Here is a 21,955-nt window from a genome sequence, read left to right on the forward strand (position 1 = left end):
TTTCATCTTCATGTGTGACCCACCAGCTTGATTCAGTCTTTTGAAAATTTTTGTGGGGGGACATAGATAAAACTAGAGACTCATAATTAGAAAATGGTATATCATACACTACAGTTGAAGAACAATGGGAAAGTAATTCTGCTTTAAAAGTTGATAAACTTGTAATCTCACTTTTGAGAAAATGACCCTCCTCAGTACTACTATTAGGGAGCTGTTCTTTGTCTGCATCCATTCAGCATCGTTCACACCCTCTTAAGTCTTAGTCCCACCCATCTCTTTAAGGATTCACATGTGAGGCCATGTACTAAACAACCAAAGATTTACAGACTAAAGGCTGATTTATACTACGTGTATCGACAGTTGTTGCGGTGAAATCATGAACATTCAATTGTCGTCCGATATCAAATTTGTTATTGGCTTTATGAAAATCTATAAACACAAAAACTACAGGCATTACCTATCAACAGCCTGGGGGTAAAAAATAGCATAACTAGAAAATAGCTAACGGTTGAGTGTGACGAAATAGAAGCAGGACATTCTACCAGAGAATTATAGAACTCGGACACTGTCTCGTTGGCCTAACGTTATATCCTAATTTGAAAATAAGGTATAAATTGGAGAGCCTATTTGAGTTAGAGTTATTCTCACAAGGGCTTTACTAACAACGGCAGTGGGGAGACAACACCGGGGACGGTTTGATGTACACATTGCAGCTTGCCTTAATGTCCCTGAATTGATCACAGTTGAAGCCGGCCACTAGCTTCTTAGGACCGGGTCTGTATGGAGTGAAGGGCATCTGCACACGTAGTCGTTGACCTTGTTTTAGGATAGGCATTCTGAGGAGACACGTGAAACAAAATTATACCTCAAGGAAGCTTTAGATCTCTAAACTTCAACACACAAGGTAGTATAAAATATTTCAGATGGAAAATCCCTAAGCTTTAACCACATGAACAGCCCATGAATGCGTGTCCTTTCTAGTTTAGCCAAGAGCTAAATAATTTATTTTGGACAGACTACGTAACATAAATTGTATGGAATCATCTGTCAAAAGACTCATGCCACAACAAACAAGGAACCGTATTTCCGGTGCTTTGGTGTCCTCACTAGATATCTGGACATATCAGGATTGGGTGGAGGTGGTGCTGAAAGTGTGTGTGTGTGGGGGGGGGGGGTTCAAGCAATGATTTCAGACAATGATTTCATGCTGAAAGTTTTCAGAAGGGGGGATTGGCTGAGAGTTTCTGTTTAGGGGGCTGGTGACTTCACTAGTATCATTAGTATCTTTGGTCAAACATTTTCCTCCAGAACCTAATCAAGCATTTTACACAATTACCTGAGATGTTAGGTCTGGGTTTCTGAGATTAAGAGCTAAATTGTCAACTTGACGAGCAAAGTTCTGGTTTGTAATAAAAACCTGAATCCATCCCACTTGGCAAAAACTGGGTCCACATCCAGGATTCAAATCTGGACACATTTCACAGGGCACAGACGTCAGTTCAACGTCTAGTTCTGATTTACATTTGGTTGAGTTATCAACTAATCAACTACTGTGAATTAGAAATCAACAAAAACAAAATCCAATCAGTTTTCCATGTTCATTCAACATCATCACACGGATTTTTGGGGTTGGAATTACATGGTAACAATGTTGATTCAACCAGTTTTTGCACAGTGGGATGGTTTCAGGTTTTATGACAAACTGAAACCTTGCTAGTAAGGACATCAGAGAAATGTCAGGGCCTACCTGGCTTCCATTGTTTCAGTCAGCAAGCCACTGCCGGTCACTGTTATGAAGCAGTCTCTTAGACCTTCAGATAGAGGGTTCTCAAACACAACCTCTGCCGTCATGTCACTATACTGCAATTCAGATCCAATGACCTAAAAGAGAACACACATTCAAATAAAAACATTTGTTAAGTAGTATATTATATTGGAACTATCACACTGAATAAACCCCATCTCCAGTTTAAAACCTGTTAGGCCTCAGCAGAATTACTGCCCCCTTTGGATGAATTGCGTGCCCATAGTAAACTGAAAAAGAAAAAAAATCTGTCCAAAATTGCTAATATATGCATATAATAATTATTATTGGATAGAAAACACTCTAAAGCTTCTAGAACCGTTTGAATTATGTCTGTAAGTATAGCAGAACTCACAGGGCAGGCAATCTCCCAAACTATTTTTGGGAGCCTGAAAGTTGGGGCAACTTTGACGTCATCGCCCCCACACTTCCCAACCAGCTATGGATCTGGAGACACTTTCTATGTCTTCCACTAGATGTCCTCATTCAGTACAGCATTTAATTGTGCAAATCCCGCGAGTTTTGACCCTTTGGGAGGCAAAAGACTGAGTGTCGTGAGAAAATACAAGGTCACGAGAGCGCGCATTTTGGAGAGACGTTCCTTTGTTCCAGAATGCCTGAGAGGAAGCAAGAATATCCGATAGATTAGATAATTGTTTTGTACGTTTAGAACATCCTAAAGCTTGATTCTGCACTTAGTTTGACCAGTTTAGTCGACATATAATATGTAATTTTGAAGTTTAGATGCGCAACTGTCCGGGACCAGAAGTAATTTTCAGCTGAAACTGCTAGCAGATGCTCCTGTAAGGACACACGAAGTGAAACAAAACGATGTATTGGGTAAGAATGACTCCTTCCACTACATTCTGATCGAAGACCATCAAAGGTAAGGGAATATTTATGTTGTAATTTTGTATTTCTGTTGACTCCAACATAGCGGAGAAATATTGCTTACGTCTGAGCGCCGTCTCAGATTATTAGATAGTGTGGGGGGGGGGGGGGTGCCCTTGGGGAACGTGTGGGGTTATGTCGTTAATGGCTGTTACTGATATTGGCGTTGTATTTAATAGATCAACTGTTCAGATGACAATCTAAGACTTTAGATTTTCATCTTCACAACACGTTTATTCACAGGCCAACCGTTAATATCCTTGCAAATTGCTATTCTCGCTGCTAGTGTGTTTGCCACCTATAAATTAAAATGGTAACCCAAGAGTATGTAAAAACCCTTGGGGCTTGTTCACTAATGACCCCAATGAATGTCACTCAGAGAAAGAGCTGTTCTAAGTGGGTTATTGGAGTGGCTTAAGGATCTGACAGACTGCGAAATGACAATGTTGGGAATATGCTGTACTCACTTTGATGGTGAGCAAAGGGCTCTCTGGCACAAGGTCTTTCTCTGTGATGTACACGGCCCCACTCTTGTCCTTGTCTGTGACCACAGCCGAAACCTTGATGCTGTTGCTCTCCCGCATTTTCTCACCATACACAGAGAAGGGGATGTGGATGGGTATAGTCAGATCTGCCAACAGAGACAATGCATTTGATTGTCAAGGTATCACAAATGCTAACATTCTGTGGTGTCCTCAGTACAACAGTAGCAACCCTAACATTCTGTATCATCCTCAGTACAACGTTAGCAACCCTAACATTCTGTATCATCCTCAGTACAACGTTAGCAACCCTAACATTCTGTATCATCCTCAGTACAACATTAGCAACCCTAACATTCTGTATCATCCTCAGTACCACGTTAGCAACCCTAACATTCTGTAGCGTCCTCAGTACCACGTTAGCAACCCTAACATTCTGTAGCGTCCTCAGTTCAACATTAGCAACCTGACAGCCATAAGAGTTAGTGTCAGTCGATTTGCTACAACGCTACGGCAGCTATACATGAGACTTTACAGCTTTGTTAAATTGACCAGTTAAACTCTAACTATATGCACTCCTGAATCACACCAACATCATTGAGACTGATATACACGTCATACCAAGGATGTTGACCAAGAATCATGAAGGTGAACAGCTGCAATGTGCTCTTGGTTTTGTTAAGTTTTTCAGTTCTCTTTGTTCTGTGAGGTAAATCCCTCCATGTGTGCACTACTGTGTTAGTTAAACATTGTAGGCCTACTCATGCAAATAGTTTGAAAATGTTTCACTCTACCTTGGTTGGGAAGGAGCTTCTGTTCTTTCAATTCAGTCTGTATCTGGGAGGATGGGATCCCGTTGTATCTCATGGCCTGAACATTGACATTGATCACTAGTGTCCGAGTCACATTGTCGTTGCTGTTCAGTACAAGCTCGAGGTCAATGTCTTTGCCGCTGACCGGCTTGGTCAGCTCCACGATCTTCATGGAAACAGCAGGTTTGTCGTCATGGATCCCGTTTGAATTCTCTTCGGGTATATTGACTCTTTTCACAGCTTGATTGTACACATCCCTCTCCTTTTCCGTGCCTGTTTGAAATGCGACATTTTGGATGAGTACCTGGTGACTCAAGCAGTTGTTCTCACTCACCTGGGAGAATTATCGTGACAGGTGGACACAGCACCTTTCTGACTAATCTCTTAAAAAAGCACAGAACTTTTCCCCAGACAACCGTAGTTCTCAAATATATAAAATACACTTATACCCTTATGATAGGCATAACCCTTGTAAAGCTGCATTATTTCCGAAATCAACTGATAACAGTTCAATCTTGATATAGTCAGACTCTCGGTTCATTCAATACCAACCCTCTGCATGTTTATAGTTGGCAGTGATGTCCACTCTCTTGTCGCTGCCCACTGCCTTGGTGCTGATGTTCTGACCTACGGACACACTGTCCGTAGAGATCTTTTTCTTGGAGCCGTCAGCGAACACCATCCAGGTTACACGGTCGGCGTTGACTTCGGCGAAGACAAAGGGCACATCGTGTTTGAGGTCAACGTGACCCTGCAGTATGGCCTTGACTGGAGCAGGGCCGCAGCAGTAAACACCTGGGGGAGGGGAAAAGAAAACAACATGAGCGTATAACAGGGAATTCCCTTCATGTCTCCCAGACCCAGGACACGAACTCAGAACCATCTGCACAATAACACAACATACAGTACATACAACCAGAGTAGTGTGTTATTATGTAAGATGGTGTGAGATGAAATGGAAGTTGGACCGTACCAGTGCTTTTCTCCTGGGGGGTGGGGTCCACAGCCTGCCAGCCGTCGTATAAGGAGCCTGCTGAGAGATCGGGCCGTGTCATCCAGGCCTCCACCCACACATGGTAGTTCCTGAGCAGAAACACCAGTCTTCAAAACTTCATGCCATTGGCATCACTCTTCATACGTAGCCACAATTACCTCACGTTACACTTACCATACACTGTCGGGGCTCTGTTTGGGTCTGACTCCATAGTCGGAGAAGAAGTCGTCAATTGTCAGGTTTTTGTCGGTGTCGTGGGCTGACTGGAAGTTGGTAACCACTCGACATGGGATTCCCAAACACCTCAGTACTGACATGGAAATACATTTCAGGCATACTGGTTAACTAAAACAACACGTTCAAAGCATATTTGTTAACTAAGATAAACACATCAAAGGCATTGACACCAGCCTCTCTCCTCTGGCCAGAGGTGAATTGGACACAAATGGTGGGTAATCTTGCCATCCCTCTCAAAAACCAATCACAGCCCTGAGTCTGAGTGCATGCAATAGTCAGTGCTATTTAAATACCATGGTATTGATTGATTGACTAAAATAATAATTGAAGAGAGATTGGACAGTGATAGCCTACCTGTGCACATTACAGCGGCGAACACCCAACACTGGCCATACTTGACTGGATTACCACCATATTTGAGCCACCTCCTTAGTACCTCCACACTGCCGTTCCAGTGAGTGGGGGACATGCCACCATGGTATTGACCATCCCACCGCCCCATCAGGACACCTCCGTCATCGTTAGCGTTGATCTGGGCAAGGAAAAGAATGTTCAAATTAGATTCCAGAACTGTCATTTGGCTGAGTGAATGTGTTTTTGTACTATCTAAAATGTAGTTGCTTTCCTGGATCTAGATTGAGCATAGCCTTGGACTAACAAGCATGTTCAGTGTGGAAAGTTACTTTTAGTCCAGGACTAGATTTAATCTGGGTCCGGTAAACCTGTCCTATATGTGTAACAACACCTTAATTAGTGGCACTGGACCCATTTATAGTGAACAGGGCCAGATGATGTTCCAGAAATGAACCAATGGATTTTCTTGTGCTGTTCATACAGAACTATGAGCTGATGATGATTTAAAGAATGTCACTGTTACTAGTGGGGTTCAATAATGTTGTCACGGCCTCCCGGGTGGCGCAGTGGTTAAGGGCGCTGTACTGCAGCGCCAGCTGTGCCATCAGAGTCCCTGGGTTCGCGCCCAGGCTCTGTCGTAACCGGCCGCGACCGGGAGGTCCGTGGGGCGACGCACAATTGGCCTAGCGTCGCCCGGGTTAGGGAGGGCTTGGTCGGTAGGTGTGTCCTTGTCTCATCGCGCACCAGCGACTCTTGTGGCGGGCTGGGCGCAGTGTGCGCTAGCCAAGTTGGCCAGGTGCACGGTGTTTCCTCCGGCGCATTGGTGCGGCTGGCTTCCGGGTTGGATGCGCACTGTGTTAAGAAGCAGTGCGGCAGGGTTGGGTTGTGTATCGGAGGACGCATGACTTTCAACCTTCGTCTCTCCCGAGCCCGTACGGGAGTTGTAGCGATGAGACAAGATAGTAGCTACTACAACAATTGGATACCACGAAAAAAAGAAAGGGGAGAAAAAGGGGGTAAAATAAGAATAATAATAATAATAATGTTGCCACTGTTACTAGTGGGGTTCAATAATGTTGTCACTGTTACTAAGCGGGGTTCAATAATGTTGTCACGGTTACTAGTGGGGTTCATTAATGTTGTCACTGACTACTTTGGTTCAATAATGTTGTCACTGTTACTAGTGGGGTTCATTAATGTCACTGTTACTAGTGGGGTTCAATAATGTTGTCACTGTTACTAGTGGAGTTCTATAATGTTGTCACAGTTACTAGTGGGGTACATTAATGTTGTCACTGACTACTTTGGTTCAATAATGTTGTCACTGTTACTAGTGGGGTTCATTAATGTCACTGTTACTAGTGGGGTTCATTAATGTCACTGTTACTAGTGGGGTTCAATAATGTTGTCACAGTTACTAGTGATGTGTCTCCATTAAATGGACTTTTCTTTCAGGCTGTGTGTGATGAGATAAAAAAAAAACTTTTGCTGTTAAATTCATTGTGACTAGTTTCAGGAAACTTGGTGCATGTCGCACGTCACTACTTCACAGGAGCAGCATTTTAACGTAAACATAATTTGTTTTATCAAAATACGTTTTTTGGGCAGAAATTACATCTAGAACATGTGAACTTTCATGTGCCTTAATTAGAAACTTGTATTCCATCCATAACTACGAATAAAAAAAATAATTTACGAGCCCAGTTGGTTTAGCCATGGAAAAAGTCAGGAACCTTCACGCTAGCCATGATTGGCTTAGATAATATATGGGCTGGACCTGAGCTTGGATTGATTAGCCTTTGAGAACTACAAATCTCAACAACATTGATGTCCTGAATTTATCAGGCGCTATCGACAGGTCAGTAGGAAAAGTGATGGGCTCCTTGCTGCATACGCCACCGTCAGTGTGAACTGGAGTGACTTGACACATATCTGGCCAAACAAGATGTAGCTAAAAACATAACCGAGTTAAATGTCTCGGGTCTGCCGTGAAGCATTCATCCATATATATGGGTAAGAGTCTAGCTACATTTCCCAGAAAAAGTTTTCTCTTTTTTTGTAATAAAGTTGTTGTCGTTGCAAGTTAAAGCGTTCTGTTAGTTAGCTACTAAATGTTAGCTTGCTGGCTCGCTAGCAACGCTATGTATATGATCTGCATAGTAAATTTATTCAAATCAGAAATCGATTTGCATTGCTAATTATACCCTATTTTTAACTAGCTAACGTTGAACCTATTTTGTTAGCTTTAGCTACCTGCAGATTCATTCTACAGCTATGACAATGTTTGTATTGGTAGTAGTTTGAGTTGGGGTTATACTAGTGCATTGTTTAGCAAGCTACCTAGCTAGCTACATGTCTAAACAAAAGTCTCCACTTCGGCCAGATTATTACATGACCCATCAAATTAGCAGGTGTGTCTGGGGGTGATTATGGCCATCAGTTGTATTTAATGAACATGTGTCTAATGTAGTCTGTGTGTACCTTCGTAAAGTTGACTGACACATTTTCCATCAGCATTTTCATGAAATGTCATAAAATGTTTTAACTGACGTATTTTACTTGCATAAAAAGGTTGGATGGAAACTTGTTTACTGTTACTAGTGGGGTTCAATAATGTTGTCACTGTTACTAGTGTGGGTCATATCTCCAATCTTACCATGGCACTGACCACCCTACTGATATAGATGGGGTTGCAACGAGCAGAGAAGTCCTTGGCGGGGTCACTCAGACACTTGGGATTCACGTCAAGCAGCTTCAGGCAAATGTCCACTATATCGTCTTCAAACTGGAGAAACAATACATTAGTGCAGGTTAGCTAGCAACCTACAACAATTTCTAAAATGTCTTGTCTATACTAACTTACAATTTAGTCACTTAACAGATGCTTCACCAATGGAGCCACACAGGACTCTAGTCAATCATATAGACTAAGACTAAGATATTGTGTGACACTTGGTCGGTTTCCTGGACAACAGATTAGTCCTGGACTTCTCCGGAGTAAAAATACTTTTTTTAGTTGAGGACTATATTTAATCTGTATCCAGGAAACAAGCCCTATATGTTATGAGCAGCTAGCTAGTACTTTTCAACGGTACAATACTGTTTTGTTTGTTCTGTGTACCTGTCCGAAGTTCCACGCCATAGAGCTGATGTATTTGTCAGAACCTTTGTACACCAGGCCTTGTTCTCTCATTACATACTCCTGCCTCTCCTCCTCCTCAGGTAGATGCACCCAGTCCTCTACAGCCCGCAACAAAATACAGACGTTTTAAAAAAGCAATTATAAGAATTTGTTCCACTGACTTGAATGGTTAAATAAAGGATGAATAAAAAATACACTGTTATTTGTTATTATTAAATGAAAGGGTGTCTGGACAATGTTTTAATTGCGAGTAACTTTAACATGTTATCATGCTGTTACTGTGTTATGACCACTATCTCCTATGCTAGAATGTAGTGTTACCAAGCTGTGTTACCAGGATATTACCAGGATGTTACCAGGCTGTTACCAGGATGTTACCAGACTGTGTTATCAGACTGTGTTACCAGACTGTGTTATCAGGCTGTGTTACTAGAATGTTACCAAGCTGTGTTACCAGGATGTTAGCAGGATGTTAGCAGGCTGTTTCCAGGATGTGTTACCACGCTGTGCTACCAAGCTGTGCTGCCAAGCCTTTATAATAAGATGTGCTACCAAGCTGTGCTAATAGGCTGTGCTACCAAGCTGTTACCAGGATGGGTTACTAAGCTGTGCTACCAAGCCGTACTAATAGGCTGTGCTACCAGACTGTGCTACCAAGCTGTGCTGCAAGGCTGTGCTACCAAGCTGTGCTACCAGGCTGTGATACCAAGCTGTGCTGCAAGGCTGTGCTACCAAGCTGTTCTACCTGGGTGTGCTTCCAAGTTGTGCTGCCAGGGTGTGCTGCAAGGCAGTGCTACCAAAAAAGTTAAAGCCATTTCCAGCTGTTAAACTGATAAGAACATTCAGGAATGCAGCATTTGACATCCTCTGGATACTGTATCAAATAATGACTGTGTGTTACCATGGCTGTATTGGTGCATTCACCGCATTTGTTGTCCTTTATGTGATTAAAAAGATTAATTTATCACAGTTCTAGTTAAAAATGTTAGGAATGCTTTATACTTCATTATATGTCCCAGAATGCCCCATGTGGGATAATAAAGTTGTTTTGAATTGAATTGTCTTTACCTTGGCACCAGGGATTAAACAGCAGAATGAGCTTTCCCAGACTGCTGCCCACTGAGGCGGTGGCGCTGGTCTTTACAGACAGGCTGTACTCTCCCACTGGGGCATCTGCTGGGCTGGTGATGTCCAGGGTGATTGAACCCGCCGGGAGCACTGAGCCCTGGTGAACCTTGACCTTCCAGGAGGAACCCTTCCCACAGCCCTCAGGTAGCCAGAACACTGACCTGGTCCCCAATGTCTCTGAAGGCTGGGGCCCTGGATGGAGAAGGGAGAATGTGGGTTGTGTTCAGTAGGAATTAAATTGATGAAAACTTTCAGAAACAGTGATGTACTATACACTGGGAGTACAAAAAATTAGGAACACCTTCCTAATATTGAGTTGTCCCCATTTGTTCTCAGAACAGCCTCAATTCGTCGGGGCATGAACACTACATGGTGTCGAAAGCTTTCCTCAGGGATTCTGGTCCATGTTAACGCCAATGCTTCTCACTGTTGTGTCAAGTAGGCTGGATGTCTTTTGGGTGGTGAACCATTCTTGATACACATGGGAAACTGTTTAGTGTGAAAAACCCAGCAGCACTGCAGTTCTTGACGCACTCAAACCGGTGCGCTTGGCACCTACTACCGTACCCTGTTCAAAGGTACTTAAATCTATTGTCTTGTCGATTCATCCTCTGAATGGCACACATACACAATCCATGTCTCAGTTGTCTCATGGCTTAAAAATCCTTATTTAACCCGTCTCCTCCCTTTCATCTACACAGATTGAAGTGGATTAAATTAGGGATCATAGCTTTCACCTGGATTCACCTGGTCAGTCTGTGTCATGAAAAGAGCAGGTGTTCCTAATGTTTTGTACACTGTGTATTTGTCCAATAAGATTCGATATTTTTTGTCAGCGTAACATTGATGTCAGGAGTACATATACAGTACAAGTGGAGGTATCTCAAATCCTGTTAGTGGTGCAATTCAGTCTTTAGATTAGATTGAATTGACCCCAACTCAGGTATGTACAACGTATACAAGGATTTGTTCTAATGTCATTATTACTGCATGTAATAATACTGCCCTAATAAATAGCAGCGATAAATAAAATGTTATATTCTAGATAGCTCACCTGTCTCCACCGTCAGCTCCAGTAAGTCTGTTGTGGGCCTTGAGGGGTCATGGAGTTCAAAGGTGACCAGGAAGGACTGGCCTCTCCTGACTATCAGTCTGTTCACTGAGATGTCATTGGTGTTGTGGGCTGTGTTGTTCTTCTCACAGTTGAGATCTATTTTACCAACGTCTGCTAGAAATAAATACATTAATAAATATATAGATTTGAAACTGAATTATCCCTTAGTCAAAATCCTGATTTTCAATTTTTCCTGATTAATATAACTTTTTTTGTTGTTCTAGTGTGGGTTTCTGTTTCTGTGTTTGACGTTGTCTTGCCCAATGTTTGTCACATTTTTGCCTGACAGCAACATAGCAGAAACAGACTGTCATTTGGGCTAGTTTAGATCACATAGAAAAAACACTTGTAGCCTTTCACCATGCAGAATGCATAATAAATATGCAGAAAGAAATAGGCGAAAGACCATAGACTTAGGAATTAGAATGTAATATGATCTCTATGTAAAAGACAACGATGGGCCAGTATGAAATGGTATGAGGTACCTAGGACAATAATTCAAGTGAAACATCTATTTTTCTAGTTTGCTTATGTGTTATCTTTGCCAGTGGTTCCCAAACTTTTTATATTCCCGTATCCTTTCAAACATTCAACCTCCATCTGTTACCCCCTCTAGCACCAAGGGCAGCGCACTTTCAAATGTTGTTTTTTGCCATCATTGTAAGCCTGCCACATACACACTATATGATACATTTATTAAACATAAGAATGAGTGTGAGTTTTTGTCACAAACCAGCTCGTGGGAAGTAACAAAGAGCTCTTATATATATCTCTAACTACTCAAAAAAACTCCTGTGGCTTATTTTTCAAATGGTCATGTTTCGTTTCTAAATGTCTACACAAGAGTGAAGGTTTCCCGCGAGAGACTAACGGTTAATGTGATTGGATGTTAATTATTTGACAAGGCTACCTGTATTTGACATTGTGTTGTTATTTCGCTGAACACTAGATGGTTTAATTTTATTTTTGGCAGTGAAACGAGGCTACTTAGCCGAGAAAAAAACCTCACCCAAATGAATAGCACCTTTGGAAAACATAAATGTACTGTTTGAAAATGTTATTTTTGAGTATTTGTTTCTTTTTTATGTTAATCACATTTTTTTTGGCGTACCCCAATTTGGGAATACCTGATCTATGCATTACATTACAGGCCAACTTTTCATATTTTCTTTAATGACTCATAAATAATAAAAGCTGTCAGAAATCATATTAATTTAACAGAAGAACAAACACCAACAAGGATGATCTTCCTTTGTAAGAAAAATATTCCATTCTACAAGTCAAGTCACCCAAATACCCATTCACTGTACTATATTACCCTCTGTCACTAAACATGACATAGGCTACCTTGACAATGCAATATCCACATTTTTCAGCATCTGAAAAATCTTGCAACGAGCAGTGTTAGTTGACTTACCAAAACCCATTGAAGCTGTCTCTCACGTGGTTGTGTTGGTAAGTAGATTCAGTTGCTTGTTGTAGTACTGCAGTACTGTTAGTAATGCAAGGATGCCAGGGCTTTTAAAAGGAGCCCTACCCGTGTCTTAAGAATGTCTCAAATTTCACACAGTTACAAATGTACACACCTTTTTTTACTTTAAGGAAAATGTGTCATTAGATAGTCATCATCACCACATCAGCATCTACATTAAACCAGAAATGTGAGTTTATGTGCTGCGTTGAGATTGAACTGCTGTAGTTTGCACCCTCTTGACTGTTTGAGTTGTATTACATTGTTCAGTGTGTGTTTCTGTCATGTGGTGCCTTTAACCACAGAAAATCAGCATGGCAGTGAACCAGCACCAGTGACTACTACTATCATGAGTGTCATCTTGAGGTTCAAATGTGGTTATCCCACAGTACACTGATAGAAAACAGGATACAGTCATCGTACATTTGGGATTGATATTAAGGGTTACGCTATTGCCCAGGCTAAGAGACTTGAGCAGTCACACAATTTGAGCCTGCTCTGAGGTTGCCCCATTGGGGAGGGGATTTGTATTTACTGATATCCGAAACACAAATAATTGCAGTAGTCTGGTCTTTCTGATTCCTCCCCTGTGTATAGGTGAAAATAGCTATTTTAAATGGTTGAGCAAGTGATCATAATCTTCATGCCTTTCAGACCTTAATGTCATACCCCTTCAATGATTCTGGCTCAAATGGACTTTTAGACCTCCTATTTGCCAAATTGGCATCTATTTCAGATCCAATCAGTGTATCTGTCCAGAATACAACAGGTGTAAACAGTACAGTGAAATGCTTGCTTGGATTCTCTTCCTCAACGTTGCAGTGCTACTATGTCATATAAAATAAAAACACACAAAACATTTTTTAAAGTACAATGTATTGACATGCAGAATATATTAACATGTATGCAAGAGTATTGTGACTATCAGAAATAGACACTATTGAAATCTATATACATCTTGTTTTCTATACAGGGCAAATGACACATCAAAGATGAATACTAGTCTCAGTTCCCTGTATACAGTGCATTCGGAAAGCATTTAGACCCCTTGACTTTTTCCACATTTTGTTACGTTACAGCCTTAATCTAAAATGGATTAAATTGTGTTCCCTCTCATCAATCTACAAGCAATGCCACATAGTGACAAAGCAAAAACAGTAAAAAAAAAAATTGGGGGGCAAATGTATAAATTAATAAAAACTGAAATATCACATTTACATAAGTATTTAGCAATTTACTCAGTACTTTGTTGAAGCACCTTTCACAGTGATTACAGCCTTGAGTCTTCTTGGGTATGACGCTACAAGCTTGGCACACCTGTATTTGGGGAGTTTCTCCCATTCTTCTCTGCAGATCCTCTCAAGCTCTGTCAAGTTGGATGGGGAGCGTCGCTGCACAGCTATTTTCAGGTCTCTCCAGAGATGTTTGATCAGGTTCAAGTCCGGGCTGTGGCTGGGCCACTCAAGGACATTCAGAGACTTGTCTTGAAGCCACTCCTGCGTTGTCTTGACTGTGCTTAGGGTCGTTGTCCCGTTGGAAGGTGAACATTCGCCCCCAGTCTGAGGTCCTGAGCGCTCTGGAGCAGGTTTTCATAAAGGATCTCTCTGTACTTTAATCCGTTCATCTTTGCCTCGATCCTGACTAGCCTCCCAGTCCCTACCGCTGAAAAACATCCCCACAGCATGATGCTGCCACCACCATGCTTCACCGTAGGGATGGTGCCTGTTTTATTCCAGATGTGACGCTTGGCATTCAGGCCAAAGAGTTCAATCTTGGTTTCATTAGACCAGAGAATCTTGTTCGTCATGGTCAGAGTCCTTTCGGTGCCTTTTGGAAAACTCCAAGCGGGCTGTCATGTGCCTTTTACTGAGGAGTGGCTTTTGTCTGGCCACTCTACCATAAAGGCCTGATTGGTGGAATGCTGCAGAGATGGTTGTCCTTCTGGAATGTTCACCCATCTCCACAGAGGAACTCTGGAGCTGTGTCAGAGTGACCATCGGCTTCTTGGTCACCTGCCTGACCAAGGCCCTTCTCCCCCGATTGCACAATTTGGCACAATTTGGCCGGTTGGCCAGCTTGGTGGTTCCAAACTTCTTCCATTTAAGAATAATGCAGGCCACTGTGTTCTTGGGGACATTCTATGCTAAATAAATGTTTTGGTAGCCTTTCCCAGATCTGTGCCTCGACACAATCCTGTCTCCGAGTTCTACGGACAATTCATTCTACCTCATAGCTTGGTTTTTGCTCTGACATGCACTGTCAACTTTGTCATCTCCCGTCTGGATTACTGCAACTCGCTGTTGGCTGGGCTCCCTGCCTGTGCCATTAAGCCCCTACAACTCATCCAGAACGCCGCAGCCCGTCTGGTGTTCAACCTTCCCAAGTTCTCTCACGTCACCCCGCTCCTCCGCTCTCTCCACTGGCTTCCAGTTGAAGCTCGCATCCGCTACAAGACCATGGTGCTTGCCTACGGAGCTGTGAGGGGAACGGCACCTCAGTACCTCCAGGCTCTGATCAGGCCCTACACCCAAACAAGGGCACTGCGTTCATCCACCTCTGGCCTGCTCGCCTCCCTACCACTGAGGAAGTACAGTTCCCGCTCAGCCCAGTCAAAACTGTTCGCTGCTCTGGCCCCCCAATGGTGGAACAAACTCCCTCACGACGCCAGGACAGCGGAGTCAATCACCACCTTCCGGAGACACCTGAAACCCCACCTCTTTAAGGAATACCTAGGATAGGATAAAGTAATCCCCCCTTAAAAGATTTAGATGCACTACTGTTCCACTGGATGTCATAAGGTGAATGCACCAATTTGTAAGTCGCTCTGGATAAGAGCGTCTGCTAAATGACTTAAATGTAAATGTTAAATGTAAACAGGTGTCTGCCTTTCCAAATCATGTCCAATTGAATTTACCACAGGGGGACTCCAATCAAGTTGTAAAAACATCTGAAGGATGATCAATGGAAACAGGACTCAATTTTGAGTCTCATAGCAAAGAGTCTGAATAACTATGTACTGTAGATAAGGAATATGTTTTTTTTTATACATTTGCAAAAAGTTGATTTGTCATTATTAAGTATTGTGTGTAGATTAATGTGGAAAAAAATAATTTAATACATTTTAGAAAAAGGCTGTGAAAAAAAGTAAAGGGGTCTGAATACTTTCCGAAGGCACTGAATGTGCCATGGTGCAACGGCAATACATTTGTTTGATAGAACAGTTCACATGACTACAATCATTTAAACTTTAAAGGTACGTTAAACTTTAAAAAAACTTTTTTTAAAGGTACTTTAAACATTAAAGGTACTTTGTTCTCATCTTACTGGTTTCTACTTTTATTCACCAATAAGCAGTGTCACATTCTATCATCCAGGTTGCTCAATACATCTTATTTCCCCATCTCTGACTAATGTGATTACACCTTTTAGCTGCACCTTTTTACCAGAGTAGTTAGGAACTGGTGTGTTGGTGCTGGGCTGGAATAAAATCCTGTGTACAGGACCAGGCACTTGGCCATCTGCCCTGTTCTTAACATGCAGCTCTGGTCACGCATTCCCCATCCACACCCTCCTTGCCTGGGCCCTCATGGCCGTGTTCTGCCTCACTTCCACCCTGCCCTCCACCCCACAGCTGCAGCGCCCAGGTGGGCCATGTATCTCTGAGCGTGGGCACCGCGGTGCCAGGTGCGTAGCTGGGAGTCATGTTTCTGGTGGGCGAACAGCTCTGTCTCATCCAGGTGAGGCTTGAGGCGCACGACCCTGCGCACGCTCCTGCCAGTGGAAGAGGAAGAGCTGCCGGGTGCTCTTCCTCTGGTCCCAGTGCATGGCGGTCCTCAGAGCTGTCATGCCCTCAGCGTCCTCCAGTTGGTGTGGGGCACCAGTAGCTCCTGGATGGACTGCAACTGGCCCTCGGGGGCGGCCACGTGGAGGGCCCCGCGCCCCGGGGGAGTCTGGCCCTTAACATGGGTCCCGACAGAGATAACAGGGTCACATTTGTTTGGCAGGAAGAAAGAAACCAGTCTGAAACAAGGAGGGACTGGCTTGACTTTTGCGAAACGTTTTCCGTTCATTTTCCGCCTAATTAACATGACCCAGGTGTTGTCAGCGTACCGGGAAAACCCTGTATCTCCAAAAAGTTAAATTGCCAGGAATTAAAAATAATAACAGACCTATTGCTATACATTAATTGAAGTTCACTAGGCAATTTAGAATTATTTATATTAATTATATTAATATTTTTTTATTACTGTTTGCTTTTCTGAAGTCTACCAACCTTGCCAGCAGGCATGCCAGTTAAGATAGTTACACAAGCTAGCTACTCTTACTTGGTTGATAGGCTGAATTGGCTTCTTGAAAGCTGGGAGATCGGGAACCTATCTGTGCTAGCTAAAGCCAACTTCATAAAATTGCTAAGTGGCTAGTAGTATAACAGAGAGTATTAAATGTTTATTTGTTAAATATCTGAGGGGGCACCTGCCCCTGTGCCCCATATGGGCATCATGCCTCTGAGAGGGATGTCTACATTTAATTTATGTCAAAATAATATTTATCAAAATCACCCCAAGTGAGATACAAGGTTTTTCCAGTGTGCCGGTGATATCCAGATGTTTTGCCTCTGCGGTGGTGGGTACCTTGTTGGAGCAGGAAGCGGACAGCGGGCATGTGTCCACGGTGGGCACTGATGAACAGAGCAGAGAAGAGACGGTGAGAGAGCCGGGAAGGAGCTCCACTCATAGAACCCATAGCACTGAGATGGAAGGAACGTGGCGGTGCTGGTTTGGACATCACACTCTTGAGCTACATGAAATAAAGAGAATTTATATGTGTGAAAAGTCGATGGAAATGTTCATCCTAAAAAAAGGGAAGAGTGAAGTAAATAAGGTCTACAGGTTGTAATAACAGCTGTGAGATGCTGTTTAGATGTGTAGTAATTACAGGCTATAGCCACATTAGATCAAATAAGGAGGATCTTTCAGAAAGTCTGGTAAAGAAATGCATTATTGTTATTAGGTGATGATGGTAATTTTTTTTACTATGATCAATAATGACCTGAGACATAGAGAGTCTCTGTGTAGGACTGCTGTAGACTATTCTAGGTTCTTCTTTCATGCCACATCACCTTGAATACATCCCCAGTAGCTGCAGCGATCACAAGCTCAGACCATCCATCATAAGGCCAGATCATCAGGGTGGCAGTAGTTCCAGGGACGATGTCATTACAGTGAATAGTGGTGTCGTCGTAAACAGTGCATTCAGAAAGGATTCAGACCCCTTGACTTTGTACACGTTTTGTTACGGTACAGCCTTATTCTAAAATTGATTAAATACTTTTTTCCCTCATCAATCCACACACAGTACCCCATAACAACAAAGCAAAAACTGTATTTTTTACATTTTTGCTTGTAATAAAAAATGGAAATATCACATTTCCATCAGTATTCAGACCCTTTAGTCAGTAACTTGCTGAAGCACCTTTGGTAGCGACTACAGCCTCCAGTTTCCTTGGGTATGACGCTACAAGGTTGGCACACCTGTATTTGGGAAGTTCCTCGCATTCTTCTCGTTAAAGGACCAGACCCTTTCCTCAGTACCTTGCTGAAGCACCTTTGGTAGCGACTACAGCCTCGAGTCTCCTTGGGTATGACGCTACAAGGTTGGCACACCTGTATTTGGGGAGTTCCTCGCATTCTTCTCGTTAAAGGACCAGACCCTTTCCTCAGTACATTGTTGAAGCACCTTTGGCAGGAATTACAGCCTTGATTATCATTGGGTATCATGCTACAAGCTTGGCACACCTGTATTTGGGGAGTTTCTCCCATTCTTTTTGGTCAGAGAAGCATATCATTAAATAATTAGTCTAACTGGAAAACACCCTCAATAAAATGTTCACCATGACGGGCCTGTCACTGCTAGCCTACTTTTGAGATACATAAGGTCCGTGATTCTAACTTCATTGAACCCAATAAAAATCTATGAATACATATCTAGTCATTGAATCAACAACATCTCCCCATTTCTCATGAACATATGTCAACAGTTAAACCAGCAAATTAGATCAAAGGTATTTATTTTACCATTATCCAGGTAGCATACTCTCTGGAAGTCTGTGGGAATCCCAACCACTAATTCCATGGTGATTTTTAGCTCTCTGATTCTCATATTGTGGTGGCAGTCGGGCACAACGAACATCTCTCCCGTTTCACGCAGCCTGGCACCAAGACTGAACTAGACTTTCTTCGACGGGTCACGGTAAACTGCACTTTTGGGTCTCGGTACACTCTTCGAGTCGATGTCGCGGTAAATCATCGCACTTTTGGGTCTCGGTACACTCTTCGAGTCGATGTCACGGTAAACTGCACTTTTGGGTCTCGGTACCTGAAGTGAAATCCTCTTCTTTGAGGTGTTAAAATGACACTTACATTCAGTATAAAGACGTAATTGCTTACAATGCCGAGTTTCACTATGAAGATTAAAAATGATCAGGCCTACTGTACATCCTACTGTGTAAATTATTGTTGAAAACAAGTTTAGGTTGGAACTGTTGCTGTTAAAATACAAGTCATCATTTTTATTCTTAACTGGAATAAACTGATTGAAGCAAGATGCTTTTTGAGGCCAACACAGTTCTGGGTTGCACATCGATAGCAGGACGAGGTTTCCTGCCTGACTGAGAAAGCAGTAGATGTTCTGATCCAGTTCTGATCCAGTTTGGCACCACATACCTCAACTCAGAAACAGACTCAATGCTGACTATGACCTCAGGGTTGCACAGTCAAAAACGTATCCCAGAATAGACATGATTGTTGAAAACCTCTCATTAGGACTGTGTATTTTTTCTGGTCTACATCTGTTCAGAATAAAAATGATTTCTTGTATTTTAACAGCAACAGTTCCAACCTAGACCCTTTTTTCAACTGTACTTTCGACAGTAAGATGTACAGAAGGCCTGGTCATTTTTCATCTGCACTGTTACTTAGGGTTGCACTATCAAAAAGCCTGTGTGTGTTCTGTTATACATCTGTGTGATGTGATCAATGAGTTTTATCGTATTTTAACAGCAACATTTCCAAGCAGGACAGATATGTAAGAGAGTTTTTAATGGGGGAAAATAAACATGAATGGCTATTTATATGGGTATTTAATTTCATTGTTATTTGTTTTTGTCTATATTGCATTTGTTTTAGGCATAAGGGAAATTAAATGTACCGATATTTACGTATAGCATGTTTTCATAAGCTTGGGTCCTAGGAAAACACAGAACTTCTCATTAGGATCCCAGGCTGAAAAAGTTCATGAATCCCTGTCCTTTAATTATATGCTGTTTAATTCCGTTATATCCTCCACCCACTATGTTTGAGTGTAAGGCTAAGGCCAGTACATATTTTTTGTTGTTGATACATTGTGCATTTCATTGAGATTTAATAAAATCACTTTATATAGCATGGTTTTTATTACTGTTGATAGTCAAATTGTTGAACAATAATCTGCAAAAAGTCAAATGATTCAAGTGTGGGCAGCAGAAGTACACAGAAATCTCGTTTCTTCATAATGGACCACAATGGGAACAAGGCTTGACTTTGTCTATGTAATCCTCTGTAATTGTGGTGCAATTATTGTTGACTGGTGTGGCTTCTTCATGCATTTTAAATTGTCAAGTAAAATAAAATGCATAATTTGCTTAAATATCCTGATTAACTTATTGTTCTTTCAGAATTCAAGTCTGTCACTCAAAGAAAGATTTCCAAACAGGCTTATGCCACTGTTAGCATCTGGCTGTATGTCCCATTAAAATACAAAGCATCTGGCTGTATGTCCCATTAAAATACAAAGCATCTGGCTGTATGTCCCATTAAAATGCAAAGCATCTGGCTGTATGTCCCACTAAAATACAAAGCATCTGGCCGTATGTCCCACTACAATACAAAGCATCTGGCTGTATGTCCCATTAAAATACAAAGCATCTGGCTGTATGTCCCACTAAAATACAAAGCATCTGGCTGTATGTCCCACTACAATACAAAGCATCTGGCTGTATGTCCCACTAAAATACAAAACATCTGGCTTTATGTCACACTAAAATACAAAACATCTGGCTGTATGTTCCACTAAAATACAAAGCATCTGTCTGTATGTCCCACTAAAATACAAAGCATCTGGCTGTATGTCCCACTAAAATACAAAGCATCTGGCTGTATGTCCCACTAAAATACAAAGCATCTGGCTGTATGAAGTCCCACTAAAATACAAAGCATCTGGCTGTATGTCCCACTAAAATACAAAATAAAAGATGAATGAATCTGTAAATATACATACGCTCATGAAGCAAAATGTATGTTTGGCATTAAAAAAGTTAGCCTTTTTAGATGAAACTGTAAAAAATATTTTCATATGTCACCAATAATTTATTAAAATACATTGTTTTGCAATGAAGGTCGGCAGTAACTTCAACAGCACGATCTGGGGAAGCACCTTGGTGTAGCCGGGTGACAGCTATCTTCAGTCCTCCTCTGCCCACATTGACTTCAATACAAAAACCACTGGATGTCATAAGGTGAAAGCACCAATTTGTAAGTCGCTCTGGATAAGAGCGTCTGCTAAATGACTTAAATGTAAATGTAAATGTAAAACCTTTTGAAGGCCTCACCCCTTTCCATAGACAACCATGGTAATTATGACCACTTCCGGAGGACGTCCTCCAACCAATCAAAACTTTTGCAGTATAAACTGACATGTTGTCCATCCAATCATAGAATTTGGATCAGAGAATGAACCTAGTGAGTCGTTTTGGGATTGTGCCACAGAGCATTATGGGGGTTCTACTAAACAAAAACCCAGTTCATTCTCTGGGATACACGGTGCAAATTAAAAAGCGAGGGGCGATCTCTGCCTGCGATCAGTTTCCTGAAGAAGGATGATAAGGTGAAGGCGTTCAATACCAAATGGTATCAAAAGTATAACGTTAGCTGCTAAACAAGAAGTCTTTCATCAACCCACCTTTATTGGGGCGACAGGGTAGCCTAGTTGTTAGAGCGTTGGACTAGTAACCGAAAGGTTGCAAGTTCAAATCCCCTAGCTGACAAGGTACAAATCTGTCGTTCCGCCCCTGAACAGGCAGTTAACCCACTTGTCACATTCTGACCTTTATTTCCTTTGTTTTGTATTTATTTAGTATGGTCAGGGCGTGAGTTGGGTGGGCAGTCTATGTTTGATTTTCTATGATTTGGGATTTTCTATGTTTCGGCCTAGTATGGTTCTCAATCAAAGGCAGGTGTCATTAGTTGTCTCTGATTGAGAATCATACTTAGGTAGCCTGGGTTGCACTGTTTGTTTGTGGGTGATTGTCTATGTTAGTGGCTTGTGTCAGCACAGGTCTCATTTGTAGCTTCACGGTTGTCATTGGTTTATTGTTTTGTTACTATTTTATATAGTGTTGCAGTGTTCAGTGTTCTCTTTATTAAAATTCACTATGAACACATACCACGCTGCATATTGGTCCTCTGATCCTTCTCGCCTCTCCTCTTCAGAT

At 42.0% G+C, this 21,955-nt stretch overlaps 1 protein-coding gene and 1 pseudogene across 1 annotated transcript; both read right to left on the minus strand.

The window, feature by feature from the left end:
• Positions 1-429: 429 nt before the first annotated feature.
• Positions 430-11,088, minus strand: LOC115131854 (protein-glutamine gamma-glutamyltransferase 2-like). Its single transcript, XM_065015869.1, has 12 exons — positions 10,899-11,088; positions 9,785-10,036; positions 8,696-8,814; positions 8,231-8,359; positions 5,575-5,752; positions 5,158-5,293; positions 4,963-5,072; positions 4,542-4,784; positions 3,972-4,262; positions 3,163-3,326; positions 1,748-1,881; positions 430-836 (listed from the first exon to the last, which is right to left on the minus strand). The coding sequence occupies exons 1-12, from the start codon at positions 11,086-11,088 to the stop codon at positions 659-661; spliced, it is 2,124 nt and encodes a 707-aa protein (XP_064871941.1). The 3' UTR covers positions 430-658.
• Positions 11,089-15,975: 4,887 nt separating this feature from the next.
• Positions 15,976-18,822, minus strand: LOC135569043 (ankyrin repeat domain-containing protein 60-like; annotated as a pseudogene).
• Between the last annotated feature and the right edge of the window lie 3,133 nt (positions 18,823-21,955).

This window comes from Oncorhynchus nerka, unplaced genomic scaffold, assembly GCF_034236695.1.
Source record: "Oncorhynchus nerka isolate Pitt River unplaced genomic scaffold, Oner_Uvic_2.0 unplaced_scaffold_1240, whole genome shotgun sequence".
Taxonomy (NCBI): Eukaryota; Metazoa; Chordata; class Actinopteri; order Salmoniformes; family Salmonidae; genus Oncorhynchus; species Oncorhynchus nerka.